General features: G+C 42.1%; 1 protein-coding gene across 1 annotated transcript; it reads left to right on the plus strand.

Annotated features, from left to right (window-relative positions):
* The first annotated feature begins 1,834 nt into the window (after positions 1 to 1,834).
* grtp1a (growth hormone regulated TBC protein 1a) lies at positions 1,835 to 16,666 on the plus strand. Its single transcript, XM_053615343.1, has 8 exons — positions 1,835 to 2,740; positions 6,457 to 6,608; positions 8,419 to 8,577; positions 8,910 to 9,034; positions 9,567 to 9,663; positions 12,351 to 12,523; positions 13,415 to 13,600; positions 14,692 to 16,666. Exons 1-8 carry the CDS (start codon positions 2,655 to 2,657, stop codon positions 14,776 to 14,778), a joined length of 1,065 nt encoding a protein of 354 aa, XP_053471318.1. The 5' UTR covers positions 1,835 to 2,654; the 3' UTR covers positions 14,779 to 16,666.
* Positions 16,667 to 16,836: the final 170 nt, after the last annotated feature.

Raw genomic sequence — 16,836 nt, forward strand, 5'->3', positions numbered from 1 at the left:
AATGTACAGTCTCTCTCAACCACCGATACGGATCAACAATTTTGATGACATCATTCTGCACTTCACCTTCTCATCAGGTTTCTGTCCAATCAAATGCTCTCTAGAATCTGAAGTGTCCCGCCCCCAAGAGTTGTAGGTTTCCTGGCTTTGAGGTATGCGACACGCTATCGGTAATTTAAAACGGGGGAGGAGCCATTTGATATGTCCCGCCTTATTCTCGACTTCATGGTTCAGTGGAAATTACGTCAACACATCGAATAATGCTACGTGTTTCAAGGCGCATCACGGGGGCTTTAAGTTAGTGTGGTGAGAACCATGGTTCCTAACGTGGGGTTCAGAATCTCACAAGGGTCTGTGATGTGTCTAGTTTTAAGTATAATGAAATGCTTTCTTGAATTGAATAGGTTCTTATAGTTTCTCATACATGGTCTAATTTCTTATTTAAAAAGCCGAATACCTTAAAAATAAGCTTAAATAATGTCTTGACTCTAACTGAGATTTAAATACAACTAGGTAAAGTATGCTGGAACAGTGTCCTTTGACACAGTGGATTTACACGAGTGAGTCAGAGCGGACAGTGGCAAGGAAAAACTCCCTGAGACATCATGAGGAAGAAACTTTGAGAGGAACCACACTCCAAAGAGAACCCATCCTCTTCTGAGAATATAAATAGTTACTCTTCTACAAGTGTATAATATGAAGTCAAACAATGCCACGTGTGTTGAAAGGATATTCAGTATGAGTGTACTGTGAATGAGGTGAGCATAGGACAGTCTTTACGATCACAGCTTCATATGTATAAATGCAGGTGAGACTTCAGAGCAACTGAAGGAAGGGTGAGATGTGAGCATACATCTTTTTTGGGAGGTGCAAATCTTTACACATTGGACCACCTTCAGAGGTATTGTGAAACGTAAATGGTAAATGGCGCACTTATATAGTGCTTTTATCCAAAGCGCTTTACACTGTGTCTCATTCACCCATTCACACACACACTCACACACCAGTGTAGCAGAGCTGCCATGCAAGGCACTAACTTGCCATTGGGAGCAACTTGGGGTTCAGTGTCTTGTTCAGAATCGAACCGCCAACCATACGATTAGTGGACAACCCGCTCTACCAACTGAGCCACAGCCGCCCCACGTAAGACTTAAATATGCAAATGAAGTGTTATTGTGAACTTTGGTATAGTCAGGCAACAGTTCCAGTCATTAAATACATTTTTCCTGCAGAGAAAATCAAGAGAAACCCTCACAGAATTCTAATGGTTTTAATGTTTATAATGGGAATTGTAATGGTTTTAATGGAAACTGTAATGGTTCCTGTGGGTATCTATTGGTAATTTGTTGCCTTCTGTTGGTGGCATGTTATGTCTAGTGGATACCATTAAGGATCAATAATGGTAATGGTTTTAATGGTTATAATTGGAATTGTAATGGTTTTAATGGAAACTGTAATGGTCCCTGTGGGTCTCTACTTCTAATTTGATGCCTTTTATTGGTGGCATGCTATGTCTAGTGGATACCATTAAGGATCAATAATGGTAATGGTTTTAATGGTTATAATTGGAATTGTAATGGTTTTAATGGAAGCTGTAATGGTCCCTGTGGGTATCCATTGGTAATTTGTTGCCTTCTGTTGGTGGCATGTTATGTCTAGTGGATACCATTAAGGATTAATAATGGTAGTGGTTTTAATGGTTATAATGGGAATTGTAATGGTTTTAATGGAAACTGTAATGGTCCCTGTGGGTCTCTACTGGTAATTTGATGCCTTTTATTGGTGGCATGCTATGTCTAGTGGATACCATTAAGGACCAATAATGGTAATGGTTTTAATGGTTCGCTAATGGTTTGTAAAGGTATTTGTAGTGGAAACCATCTTTATTTTGCAGGGTTATGTGTTTAATATGTACATGTTTGGATTATACGCCCATGATATCTGTGGAATTCCTGGATGTTTTGTTTCCTGGTTGCGTGAGAACATAGTGCACTCGAATACACAGAACCCATTGAGGGCGCTGTGTGTGTGGAGAACGTCTTCCGGGAGGGGCGTGGCCTAGGGTTGGTCGAGAGCTCCGCCTCCGCGGTTTGATTGACGTCTGCCCTTGAGCTCGCAAAACAAACTGATCAAGCGTGGCGCTGGGAGAGAAAGATCACAATCAAAGCGCGAGCTCGGTGCGTGTGTGTGCGCGTGCGGGACGAAGCAGCAGTGCCGGTTGGTGTTGAGCGCGAGGAGTGGGAGCTTATCTCTATATCTCAGTACAGGACAGGTTCATGGACGCCGGTTAGTGTGTGTGTGTGTGTGTGTGTGTGTGTGTGTGTGCGCGCGCGCGCGCGTGTGTGTGTGTATAAGTGTGTGTGCAGTGGGACTGATAAAGTAACCGCCTGGTAAGCGTTTGGTAGATGATGTTGGGTAAACACGGTGTTTCTTGCGGGTTTTAAGGCGTTTTCTGAGACGTTAATAAACTTCTCCCTGAGCTCTGGACTTTATTGGGACTGCTTCGTGACATGGACGTGAGAAGAAAGATCACCTTCTGCTGCGACAAGTAAACCCAGTAAAACTTCACTGTTGGGTGTGTGCTGAGAAGCGATATGGCTTTAATATGAAGACGGGAGAGTTGTGCGTGAAAAGCTGCGGGTGAAACACGCACCATGGAGAAGGCAAACGGCACGCGAGCACCGCAGCAGCCTCAGTTTCGCATCAACGTCCCGAGCACAGCCAGGGAAAGAGCCACCAGGTACTTCACACCTTCATGTTCTACCTCTCTTCTGTATGTCTTCTGTATCTCTTTTATATCTCTTCTGGATCTCTTTTATATCTCTTTTGTATCTCTTTTGTATCTCTTCTCTTCTGTATCTCTTTTATATCTCTTTTCTTCTGTATCTCTTTTATATCTCTTTTCTTCTGTATCTCTTTTATATCTCTTCTGTATCTCTTCTTTATCATTTCTGTATCTTTTTTATATCTCTTCTGCATCTCTTTTATATCTTTTCTGTAACTCTTATATCTCTTTTGTATCTCTCTTATATCTCTTCTATATCTCTTTTGTATCTCTTTTATATCTCAATAGAAAAAATGGTAGCAAAAAATAAACCTTGTTTTTTTCTTTTATAGTTTTCTATCTTCAAAATAGATTTCTAAGATTGTTTGTAGCGTACAACAATAGACCTTGGAAGTAGGAGAAGGTTTATATATATATATATATATATTATTGGTTAGCCACCATGTTCTCCCCGTGCTGTGGGGGTTTCCTCTGGGTTCTCCAGTTTCCAAAGACATGCATTGTAGGCTGATTGGTATGTTGTACATGACTGTGTATGTGATTGTGCCCTGTGATGGATTGGCACCCTGTCCAGGGTGTACCCCGCCTTGTGCCCCATGCTCCCTGGGATGGGCTCCCTGGGATGGGCTCCAGGTTCCCCGCGACCCTGTAGGATAAGCGGTATAGAAAATGGATGGATACGAGAACAAACTTTTTTTTTTTTTTCCATTAAGATATTATTCATGTTTACAAAGGCCTATTTCTTACATGAACAATATACTGTAACATTCCATGAAATTCATTCAGTGTTTATTTTTAACTCCTGAATTGATTTGGACTTTTACCAGTTCAAATGTTTTAAAAAGCACTTTTTCATTATGAGATTTAAGATTTAGGTCACTTCCGAAACAAACTGTCCAACGCTAGTCCAGACTAACACTTCCAGATTAAAACTGTCCACTGTAATGTAAAAAGTGTTTTCTTTTAAACACCTTAATAATACAGGGTATCCGAAATGTCGGTGTTTACTCAATGAGACTAAAAATACATGTTCTTAATTTTATATTTATTAATTATTTACAGCGTATGTCCTACAGCATATGTTCCCTTTTACACCCTACGCCTTTTCTCAGCTACTGTATCGTGTTTTTACACATTTTGCTCATTGGTTCCTGACTTTTTCAGTCACCCTGTACATAAAATCCCTAGATCAAACGTCTCTCTCTCTATATATATATATATACAGTATAGTAACTGAGATTATAGTAACGTGTGCACATTTTGTAATCACGTTATCAGGACACACTTGCTATCCGAGAGAAATGAAAAACCAACACCCGCCCGAGTTTGTCTCGGCTATAGCGTTGGGTCGGTTTTCCCAGGTCACTCTTTTAAAGCCTAGCTAAGGAGAGACACTACAGGGGAATAGATTAATAATAGATCACACAATAAATATCTTCCACAGTTTATTACTAGTCTTTTTTTTTTTTGTAATTGGATCTTTTTTCAAAAATGTCTTTTTTTTTATATTCAATTCAATTCAATTGTATTTGTACAGCACTTTTAACAGTGGCCATTGTCTCAAAGCAGCTTTACAGAAACGTATCAACACAGGATACAGATTTGAAGTGTGTGAATTTATCCCTATGCCAACGAAGCTTCATCTAATGAAGTAAATTTGCGGGCCTTAATAAAATCACAAATCTAGTCTTCTGCTGTTCGGATTAAAATATTTATTTTGCCGTCTCAATGTTTGTTGGAACGTCATTTCTTTGTTGTATAATCAAGAAAAAAAACAATTATGCCATTTTTAGTATGGAACCCTATTATAAATTCAATACTCATGAATATCTTGGAAAATTCCTCTGTAATCTCTTTTTAACTAGGCCTGAACATCAGATTCCATTAATGTTGGTCATTTGCAAAGAAACATATGGTTTTGAATATATTTTTGAGAAATACAGTGTACTTTTCACCAAGCTTTCCACGCTAGTCAGTACTGTTTCTAAGAGAAGACGTGTTCTAGATGTAGTTTAAGCAAACATTTGAGAACTGATCAGTCCCTCCAGGATTTTGCGATCGCAGAAAGTAATGCAAAAGCAAGCAAACGCCATAATATTCGGAGGAGCTTGCGAGTTTTCGGATCACCTCCCGATTTTCCGCAGATTTGGGCCGAGACGCGTCGTCACGACGAGCGTTCGGCTAAGACCCTCTTCGATTCGCGTACGTGGAACACGAGTACAACCGAAAGCTCTCGTTTACCAACAGACATCACTGCGAAAGAGCGTACAGAACAATTTCACACGATTGAAACTTGAAGTATTTTTCTTAAAAAGCTCGTCTTTTTAACTTGCCTCTCAGGAACCTGTGTTCCTCCTGATATTATCTTCTAGTAGCGGTTGTTTTCAGATGTACTAAAAGTTCAAACTATGGTCGTATTCGTCTAAAGGATGTGGTGTATACCTAGAGACGATGTGGTTCTGTTCCAATAGCATACTACTACACTAACTACATGTAGTATGCCAGAATAGTGTCGTACTTATGGTTCAGCCAGTGTTTCTTATTTAACTGTATAATAAATTCTGTTTGCTCGGCTTCTTGCTTGTATAAACTAACCAAGACCGATGCACGCCGTTTATAGTCTTGATATATATTACAATAAATAAATATTAGCGATTTCATAGTCATTTATTGCCACCAACCCTTACGTTCTAGCCCTTTTTACATGCTTACTAACATTGGTATACATCAACTGTAAAAGTTAAGCCTGCTCTACTTCGTGCGAATTTTGTCTCGAGAATGCTGTTGCAGAAAACACTCATAGATTTTGAAACCTTGCTCGGTTGTGTTCAAATCGTTGGCCTTGGATTACTTAATACGGCGTGCGTTGCATCGCTGTGTTACATCGTGGGCTTCTCGTGAGAGAAGCTTCACTGCGTTTTAAATGGGAACATAAAAGATATTGCAGAGTTTGCCGCAGAGTTTCGCCAAGAGTTTACCGCCATCATGTCGTACAGTGTGACGGGCAATAAACCTTATCGTGCAGTCTAAAGCTGCCTTTATATTTATAAGGGAGGCACTGATCTGATCCTGAATATTAGTATTGAGTTCATACTGGCCTGGAATACTAGATCAGATCGAGTACACTGTGATCTCCCATCAGCTGAGACATAAAGCTTCATTAGTGTAGTATGTTTAAAAATGAAAAAGAAATGACATCGTTGCATTTGTAATGTACGTATTGCACCAATAAAGTTCAAGACTGTTGAAATGAACATGTTTACATGAATTTTTCACTGTTTGCACCTTTCTAACCTGCGTCCAGCAATCAAGGAATAGGCTCTGGACCTTTCAATAAGTTTTTTTTTTTTATTACTGAGACGTATATTAGATTGTATATCAGACATCTGACTTTAAATTTTTTTCAAAAACTGTACTGACTCAAAAGAACATGATTAAATATTAAAAGAACACGGGGTTCAGGGGGGAAAACGTGTACTACGTTACATTTCTTTTGTTACGGTTTCTCTAAGATGGATGGTCATTGTTGTCTGCTGTTTTTAGCCGCTTTCTCGGTGTCCTTGTCACAGCACGGTTTTTTGTTTTTGTCCAAAGCTGAATTTCTGAAGTTCATGTATTTGTCTTCACTCTGCCCTGTACTCTCTCTCTTACCGACGTCCGTATCTCCACAGCGTGGATCCGTACGGCTTCGAGAGATCGAACGACTTTGATTACGAGTCCTATGAAGAGCTCATGTCTGAGTATTTGACTGTTCTCACCAAAAGGTCGATCAAGTGGTCAAAACTGCTGCAGGGGAAGAGCCGCATCGAGAAGACCCTTAAATGTGAGTGTGGGAGCTTAACTTAATTCCAGCTCAATAACGCCACGTACCTACAGACCGACCTACTCGTTTAATACACCGTCGCTATGCACAGCTTTGCGTATTTGGTCTGTCAGCCCCGTTTGAAACTGTGTGTGTTTTTGTTTTTTAAAGGTAAAGCAGTGGTTTATAGCGATGGGAATGTTTGTGTTAATTGCGTTGATGAAGGACTTGGTAATTGCCTGATAAGTCTGTTGGAGTAGGTTCACATGTTTTCCCGCTTATTTTGAGTAGCGATGGGTAAAAACCCATCAACACACAACTACTCAGTTACTGGAGTTCAGATACTGACCCATAACAGAAAGCATCCATCACTTTCAACAATCGACGACAGACCCTGATCTAGTCAAAGAGAGTACGATGAATACCAAAAAAAAGCATGTAACGTGTTGCTTTCAGAGGAAGCAGATAAGCATTTTACCTCAAATTATGCGTTTGTTTGTTCTCATTTTCCCCTAAACTACAGACCAATCTTTGGTTACTAAGCCACTATTGTACTCTATTGACGGCTGTTTTTTTAAGCAAGACTACGTGCGATGATGTACATTATCACGGTGTTGTTTTGTGTTGAAAGGTTGGTTATGTATGTAGTTGATGAATTATTAAAGTGCTACATGCTGCATTCACACATCTCTGTGAAAACTTTTTGGGAGAGGGCCATGGCTTGACTCGAAAGCCTACAACATTATACAATCCTAACCGATATTGAAAATGTGCGAGACCCCAGACAGAATGATGGATTTCACCAAGATTTTTTGACCTGGATTATCTTAATATGACGTGGTAACCTACACCCCACCAGACCCCACCCACACAAATTACACAAGAGGCCTAAAATGAAACACTACACCCCGTCAGGTCTCGACTCCTGGTTCCTGGGATATTGCAAAATTTCTTCTTCTGATCAAATGAGGTGAAGCGGCAACAGTTCCGCTCAACCGCCATTGTTTACGGGTCTTTTACACACGACGTCGAGATCGAGTTTTTACACGAAGCAGTGTTTATAATGCGTCATGCTCACCGGCAGTTGTTTTTGGTGTAGTTGGAACACATCAGAATGTGACCTGTTTGGTTCTATTGTCTGTTTTATTGGCTAGTTAATGACTAACTACACACATGTGTTTTCATGCAGTTGGGAACATGGGGGTTTGTCTATAACATGACTGACGCAAGGGAATGTAAACAATAACAATATCCAGCACAGAACTACTTCATTCTGCCTCCGGCACTGAAGTACCGTGCGACCGTCCACGATTCTCATTAGCACGATTTCACAAGAACGAGTGGTTGAATGTTTGTAGGATTTTTATATGGATTTATCATCGTAACCAGCAGATTTCGGTTTTGGAATTGGTACCAACAGGGCCACAGCTAGGTCAAATGTCTGAACTAGTTTTTCTTCCAGGTTGAAGTATATTTTGAGGGTATTTCTTTCATATAAAAATGACTTAACAAGAAGGTCTGGACTTGCGGCAGAGGTATCCGTGCCGATGCCTTTGACGTCAAGTTCTACTAAACGTTATTTCAGCAATCACGTAGCCTCGTGTTCCTCGGTTATTTACGTGTTCGTTGAAAAGAAACGATGCGAATATTTAGAGCCTCTTTATTGCACTAATTCTGAGCTCCTTGACTTCATCGATGAAGTAGCCGTTGAATGCGAGTCTTTCTAGAGGGTAGAAACAGATGCACGCCCAGCACAGCGACTGGAAACCTACTATCTTTATGGCACTAATCGTGACCTCGTATGTTTTTAACCCCACCCACCCACCCACAGTAAAGCGCTATGTACGGAAAGGGATCCCGAACGAATACCGAGCTTTGATCTGGATGGCAGCAAGCGGCTCCCAGGAGCAGATGGAGAAGAATCCAGGCTACTACCATTCACTCCTCCATGCGCAACACGACCCTACACTGGTGGAGACCATCCGCACAGGTTGGTATGACCTTCACTTCATGATCAGGAGACAACTAAGCAACGGAAATAAATCTGTTTAGGCACGCTTGTAAACTTTTCCATTATTACGATGGAAGAAATGTTTCTTCGTATTCTATACTGGTATAACATCATGTTAACATAGATTTCCTCATCATGGTATGTCTGCACGTCTTTAAATGGCAGCTGATGGCCACCAAACAGCATGCGCTGGGATTCGGATGATGCTAACTGATCCTGTTGGCTGTCCTTCATCAGCAGTTTTCACAGAAGCTTAGTATTTATATGCATTTGACATTGAGCCCATGCCTAGACCAGCACTTTGTCCACAGATTTGCACAGGACATTCCCAGACAACGTGCAGTTCAGGAAGACAGCTGAGCCCTGCCTGCAGAAGCCCTTGTATAACGTCCTGCTGGCGTACGGACACCACAACCAGGCGGTGGGATATTGCCAGGTAAAGGATTCTCCACTATAAACTTTGATCTCCTTATTTAGCTGATTTAAGGGGAAAATGTCCTGCTTTCAAGCTGCATGATGGGCACATGACCTGCTCCTGCTCGTGGGAGTAACCGAAGATGTTTTACTTCCAAGCTCTGGTATTTGTGAAGACGTGGCAAGACGATGATGCCATTTAGTCAATGTGTGGTGCTCGTACTGCAGCGTACTCATTTGGGTTCTGGGTGTGTCAACATCCTGACGCACAGAAAGACTTTTCCCTCGACAGGCAACGTTTCAGTAGCATCTGACATCAGATTTGCAATGCAAAGTAATTCGCAAATTTGCAGCCTGCCGTGTCACGTGTTCCTGTTTCACGTGACCACAATTGTCCACTAAATTCTTCATGAAACATATTTGTTTATTTATTTATTTATTTATTAGCCTGAAACCTTCTATCTGGTTCTGCGGTATCCTGTGATCACTGTTGATGAATGATGTGTCCTGTCGTCTTCCTGATTCTCAGTCCTTCCTAATTCCCGCTCTTTCAGGGGATGAACTTTATCGCTGGGTACCTCCTCCTCATCACCAAAGATGAAGAGAAGTCCTTCTGGCTGATGGAAGCTCTGCTAGGCAGGATACTACCAGGTTCGTGCAATTTGCATTTATTGCAAATCATTGAGTTGATTTGAATGTATGTTGCGTGATTGATATAATAAAACGAGGGCTGCGACTAACAGTTAACACCCTTGAACGGGAAGAGATGTGGGATTGATTGGACTGTGGACACTTCCTTCTGTGGGAAAGAAAAACATCAGACGAGAAGCACCTGTGCACCTGAAGAACAAGTATAGAGCCAGACTCATAGTCTAGATAGTTTGCGTCTTTTCCTCAGCCATACTAAGCCACGACTGGACCGCCTCGCATCCTCTATCAAAACCCAACTGTTTCACTAACAATCAAACAGACGTTTGTTGGTCGCATAGCTATTCAGCCCCAATAACATATCTGGCTACAATTCCAACTACATGTCTCCTGGGATATGTCTCTATTAGCTTTACACATCAGGAGCAAAATTGCTGTGTGGGCGGCTGTGGATCAGGTGGTAGAGCGGGTTGTCCACTAATCGTAGGACTAATCGTAGGGTTGGCGGTTCGATTCCCCGCCCACGTGACTCCACATGCCGAAGTGTCCTCGGGCAAGACGCTGAACCCCAAGTTGCTCCCGTTGGCAAGTTAGCGCCTTGCATGGCAATACTACTACCATTGGTGTGTGAGTGTGAACGGGTGAATGAGACACAGTGTAAAGCACTTTGGACCCGCTCAGGTTAAATAAGCGCTATATAAGTACAGACCTTTTTTTTTTTTTATAACTGGATAGAGAGTTCAAGTCTTGCCACAGATTCGGGTCTAGCCGTTGACTGGGTCATTCTAATACATTCAACTTCATAGTTTTGAATCACTTCATTGCAGCTTTGGCAGTAGTGCTGGGTGATGTGTACAAAATCTTGTATCACGACATGGATCATTTCAGGTGACCATGCGGCCCACTGAGTCTCGGTGCTTGGCCCCCGAAAAATTCTGCTTGCAGCTTTAATTCCAGTTAGATCTGTTTCAATTCCACGTTGCCACACTATAAAATGTGGAAAAGTTCAAGGGGTGTGAATACTTATGTAAGGCTCAGTCTGCACAGAGGCCAGTTAAAACATGGCACAGTTGCATGCAGTAAATAGCACTGTGCATGGAAAGAACAGGTGAAATCAATTTGCAGTGTAGGAAGCCTACAAAGCATTGGCGAGTAGCACACCATTCGCTCAGCACATGCAAATGACCGTTACAGCACCATTACTTTAGTTCTCAAGCTGTTCTTCCGTATATTCAGGTTACTGTACAATCACTGGATCTTTGACTGCAGCTATAAATGTGTTTGTGTGGTATAGTGTGTGTTTAGGTGGCCTGTCCAGAACTATTCTCAGCACCTCATCTCATTTCCTGAGCTATTAATAAATCTAGTGTCAGGTCACATGATTCTGATCTGTTCAAATCCTGTTAGACACCAGTCACACCCTGGGAGAAAGGCATGTCTCACACTGTACATGCCTGCACTCTCATCTAGAATAACGTCCTGTCCTGTCATAACCCCTAAAATCCTCTAGGGATTTTATTAACATCAGTACTGAATGTGAAAGTATAGTCGAAATCACATATCTATCACGCAACCACTGTTGGGGTGCACATTGGGGGCGGGGGGGGGGGGGGTGGGCGTCGCGTCATCGGCTTTTCCTTCTTCACTTATAGCCATGTGGCATTGCTGATTGCTTCATGGCTTTAGGAGGAAACACAAGCAGACAACACCATGGCTATATCAACTGACAGAACTCAGTCGAGACATTTCACCAGAGCAAAATGAGCAGACCATTAGAAACTCATGATACTACATGCCCAAGGTCCTGAGGTCTTGGACCTGTCCAATCGACTCGACAGCATTCGACAGGAATGCGAGACTGATGTGATATGACTGCAGTTTGGTGCAGTGTAGTCCAACTCTGTCTGATACCTTCTGTACACTGTTCAGCCCACAAGCTTTAGACACAGTTTTGTCTTTAAACATTATTAAAGATTTTTTTCGTCTTCAGATTTTCTCCTCAGTTTGATCTTACCAGTTCCCACCCACTAGTTAACAACCGGGGAGGGTGAAAGGTAACGTGTGCTTCCTGTGAGATGAATGAAGCCAATTTTTGCACCTGCTTCTCAGGCTAGTTCACAGGGCAGCATAAGTGCTATCCACACCCTCATACATACATGTGCTCACAGACGCTTGTCAATGGCTAGTGGTGGAGAGAGAGAGAGAGAGAGAGAGAGAGAGCGAGAGCACATCTCACCCAGTTTTTGCTCTCTTGGACTCTCGGCCACACTCGCAATCTTCCAATGATATGGCAAATGCATACTAATGTTCCTCTTAAACATGTATGAGCTCCCAGATGTCCATGATTGGCCAGTAGTGCACTGAGTGTAATGCAGGACAAAGGACTTGGACTCTTGGCATCTTTTTTTTTTCTTCCCGTTGCACCAATTGGGAGCCAGGTTTATTGATGACTGTAGTAAATGTTAGCGTGAGAAATCTGATTTCCGAAAGTTCCCAAACCCTCATGCTGTACATTGACTTGTTAGACTGGTGTTGTTAAGACCCAACGAAGCTCTTTGTTATTAAACTTGAGTTCTGTTTGCTCTTTTTCTGAGCTCCCTCTTGACTTTCCTTTCCACTGCTCTTAACACCCATACAACGCATGAATGCGCAATCTCATGGCTGACCTCCGCCAACTCTCCACCTTCTAGATTACTACACGCCAGCCATGTTGGGCCTGAAGACAGACCAGGAGGTGCTTGGAGAGCTGGTGAAGGTGAAAGTGCCAGCCGTTTGGCAGGCCATGGTGGAACACAACGTCATGTGGACACTGGTGGTGTCGCGCTGGTTCATCTGCCTCTTTATTGACGTCCTCCCTGTAGAGGTAAGAGTACAGAGATCACGTCCAACGCAAGTAAAACACAAGATGGGATCAGGATGTCGAGGTGATGTGAGAAGAGCAGTCAATATTTGCATCCTGTGTAAGAGAACAACAATAAACACTTCCTGCTTGAAAATAACAATGACGCTTTGCGCGAATTATGCGAGTAACGTCCGTTAAGGCGGAAACCGTCCTTTCGCTGTGGTGTCGCTGATGTGGAATCGCACGCTGACCGAGCTCAGTTGCTAGTAGTAGTAGTAGTAGTAGCATTATCTGAGCATTAATACTAGTCTTTTATAGCTACAGCCCTAGGTAGGTAAGTTAATAAAGAGTAAGAAAGACTGTTGTTTCTTCTATAAAGGTAGAGAATGCAGGCAAAGCTAGACAGGCCTGACTGTACAATCTCTCGGAGGAACAGTCCGCCTTAACTCGAGGTCTGTGTACGTAGCACTTTCCTTTAAACCACAAATTAAGTTTGGTCTGGTTGTAAGTGCAGCCACGACCAGCACACGTCGTTCAAGAGCTTCGTTATGGCAATCCGTAATGATATTCCGGCCTGGAGCAACAAACAGTATTAGTTTTTAACACGCATGTATCATGACGAACGTTGCGCTACTGCTTGCGCCGGAATTAATACAACAGGGTTAAAATCCTGAACTTGGAGTCTTTCTACATCCACATATTTAACTGTTTGCTCTGCTCTGAAGCAAATGTTATCCTAAGGACAGATTTGTTAAAGGTATGGTGATTGGTAGGGTCCCTTTTTTTTTTCTGTTGTTGTAATATTTGATGAAGTTCTCCCAACATCGCATCACATTACATTGAAACCCAACCTGCCAAGGAGTTTTAATGTAAAACGTTACTTTCTGTGTTTTTTTTTTGAAACCTTTTAAGACTGTTCTACGCATCTGGGACTGCCTTTTCTACGAGGGCTCCAAGATCCTATTCCGTGTGGCGCTCACGCTGATCCGTCACAACCAGGCCCTGATCTCACAGGCTCGCAACCTCCCGGACATCTGCGACCGCTTCAAACAGACCACCAGAGGAGCCTTTGTGGAGGACTGCCACCCGTTCATGCAGGTCGGCTCGAGCTATCAGATATGGCTTAACGATATATCGTTTGTTAGTTATTATCTGAACACTGATACGGCATTGGTGTGATCCAAAATATGATTTTGGTCAAATTAATTAAGAGTGATGTTTTGATATACGTACATAATGTCACTCAGTGACTTTTATCAGTTCACTTTATAGCTTATCATCTGTATAAGCAACTTGTCAGCCCCGCTTTACCCCCCTGTCCATCAGTGTAGATCAGAGATTCTCAATCTTTTGTAACTAAAAGCCCCCCCAAGCCTCCCTATCATGTGCCCCTCCCCCAGTTGGCTAAGTTGGCAACACTGGTCTGCACTGACCGCTAGATAAAAGACAGGCTAAGCTCCGCCCCTCCCTAGCAAAGAGAAAATACAGAGGGAGAGGGAACGCGGGGTTTTTCATTTATGCACATTCTATATGAAAAGCAATAAAATACACCGAGGACCCCAATGATGCCCTGTCTGTGGTTTTTTTTTTTGTTTTTTTTTTTTGCGCCCCCTTCTGATTTTTCCGCCCCTGTGTTCAGAACCCCTGGTGTAAAGGGACAGAGCAAATATTATTCACTCTGTACAAGGTTTTTTATTTTGTAATTTCTTGCGGCCAAAAATGCTTGATATTGCTGCGGTTTTTACATTTTTGAAAAAATTCGAAATTCCTGCGTTCACTTCTGGGATCGCGAAATCCTGGAGGGAATCAGGCAGACTAGCCTTCCGCGGATTTTCAGACACTTCACTTACCCTGTCGGTGTGTGTATATGGACCATAGCTGTGTGTGTGTATTAATCATCTAAACCTCTTTACTTGCATACGTAAGGTAAACGTTTCAAACTTAATCTTCGAATATCTTTTATATTTATTTACACGTTGTTCACCCCTGCGAGCGCACAACCTTCCGGGAAAGGTTTCAAATGTCGAAAAATGTTTCAGCTGCAGAGACTACACACTTTTTTTTTTTTTTTTTTTTTCGTTTTTTAAACAGGCTTTAGTCACAATCACGCTTCACCTCACGCTTGAATTCCTCCTGTGTGACGAGCTCCCTAATTTCCTGATCCAGCTCTTTCACTGTCTTTCCTACAGAACATTTTTAAAGAACCAGGAAGCCTCTCCATGGCGACCATCACCAAGCTGCGGGCGGTGTGCCGAGCGCGGATTATGGCCGAGTAATCCTGACTCACCCCTTAATTCTTCAAACATTCCAGACTTGTATTTGCACTGTCCTGTTGTTGTTATTATTTTTTTTTTTAAATCCGATGGCTGAAACTGTTCCCAACTTAATAATAATAATAATGATTAAATATGAAGTGATGGCGGTACAGGGAACTAAATTCTGTATAGAACCTCAACACTAAGCTACACTACAGTAAGAAACCAGGGTCATATGCTTCAATATTCCATCCAGTACACGTCACATTTAATCATACGGACTTGCAGCCGATGAGCCGAGTGACTTTATTTATTATTTTTTTTTGGTGGGGGGGTCATGATTGGTGATGGCACAAGTCTTTAAACGTATCCTCATGATGTAGCGTCTCCTCCACAAGCTTGTACAGTTATATTTTGGTTACCTTGTACATTTCTCCAGATAGACCATTTTGGGATCTATCAGATTTTGATGACTGTGATATGAAGAGCTCGGTACTGTTGCATTATTATTTTTTTTTTTTTCCCCTAAGCACGTTTGTCTGATATCATGTTTAAGTTGGTACTTTACCGAAGATCAGGAAATACATGTCCTAAGTAGTTTTTTACAGGAAATTCTCAAGACACCTGCGATCACTTTACAGACGCGACGGGACGAGGCTTTTCTCGCGATACAGTGCTGCAGTTTCTAATGAACTCTGATTGTGGGGTCTTGTTTTCTAATGGGATAATATTAAAGTATCTGGATTACAATCAAAACCTACACGTGGGTGTGTTATTTACGATGTACCTAAGGCAACCTGAGCTGATAGTATCATATTTTCCGAGGGTAGAGGTGCTAACGTTCATGACAGGAAAAACGGATCCAACGCGAGCAGCCGGAATGATGAAACGTTTAATTGAACATATTTAACTGCGATCTGCAGAGATGTTCCGATTTTATAAGCAACCAGCTAAGTGTCTACGCTTACTTTATACCGCCGTTGGACAGAATCTAATGAAGGCTAATAAAAAAAAATAAAACAAAACATTTTGCTTGACAAAGAAAAATGTGTAATGATGGATATGAAAGTGAAACCTTCTGTGAGAAGTTTAACATTTGATGGAAGGAGTCTCCAGTGTCATGACGTTTATGGCTGCTCTAACAGGAAGTAACTTGTCTCACGGATGCTCCAGACCAGTAAATGTAGCTATAAAGAGTTACATATGTCGTCTTTCATTAAAAGATAAACTGTAATTGTGGTATAAAAGGAATAAAACATTTCAGTGAATGCTGTTATGGGAAAATAATCAACTTTGGGGCAGTAATAGATTACAAGACATATAATTGCATACACTAACCAAATGTTTGTGGACACCTGACTATCGCACCCATATGTGCTTGTTGAACATCTCGTTCTAGATGTAGCCCCCCTACTGTACGCGGTTATAATAACCTCCAGTCTTCTGGGAAGGTTTTCCAATAGCTGTTGGAGCGTGTCTGTGGGGATTTGTGTTCATCCAGCTACAAGAGCATTAGCGAGGTCAGGCACTGATGTTGGGTGAGGAGGTGTGGGAAGCAGTTCATCCCAAAGGTGTTCAGAGGGGTTGAGGTCAGGCACTGATGTTGGGTGAGGAGGTGTGGGAAGCAGTTCATCCCAAAGGTGTTCAGAGGGGTTGAGGTCAGGGTCAGGTCGAGTTCTTCCACTCCAATCTTGACAAACCGTGTCTTCGTGGTGCTCAGTTTGTGCAGCTCAGGGGTATCGTCACACCGGAATGGGTTCGGACCGTGTAGTTCCAGTGAGGTGAAATTGTAACGCTGCAGCATATAAAGACGTTCTGTACAGTTGTGTGTTCCCAAGCTTGGGGAAGAACCACATATGCGTGTGATGGTCAAGTGTCAACTTATACACACACAAAAAAAAGACATCTTTTCAAATGAAGATATCATGAATCCAGTCAAATATACCTTACATTTGCAGGATTTTGGCAGACACCCTTCTCCAGAGCAACTTACATTTATCTCATTTATACAACTGAGCAGTTGTTGCTTCCTTGCTCAAGGACCTAGCAGTGGAAGCTTGGTGGTGCTGGGATTTGACC

Source organism: Ictalurus furcatus, chromosome 26 (assembly GCF_023375685.1).
Source record: "Ictalurus furcatus strain D&B chromosome 26, Billie_1.0, whole genome shotgun sequence".
Taxonomy (NCBI): domain Eukaryota; kingdom Metazoa; phylum Chordata; class Actinopteri; order Siluriformes; family Ictaluridae; genus Ictalurus; species Ictalurus furcatus.

What these genes read in the sequence shown, in the direction of transcription:
- grtp1a (XM_053615343.1), top strand. Translation starts at nt 2,655, where the DNA reads ATGGAGAAGGCAAACGGCACGCGAGCACCGCAGCAGCCTCAGTTTCGC. An exon ending in CATCGAGAAGACCCTTAAAT is followed by an intron (nt 6,609 to 8,418) that starts GTGAGTGTGGGA and finishes ACCCACCCACAG; the next exon opens with TAAAGCGCTATGTACGGAAA. An exon ending in GCTAGGCAGGATACTACCAG is followed by an intron (nt 9,664 to 12,350) that starts GTTCGTGCAATT and finishes TCCACCTTCTAG; the next exon opens with ATTACTACACGCCAGCCATG.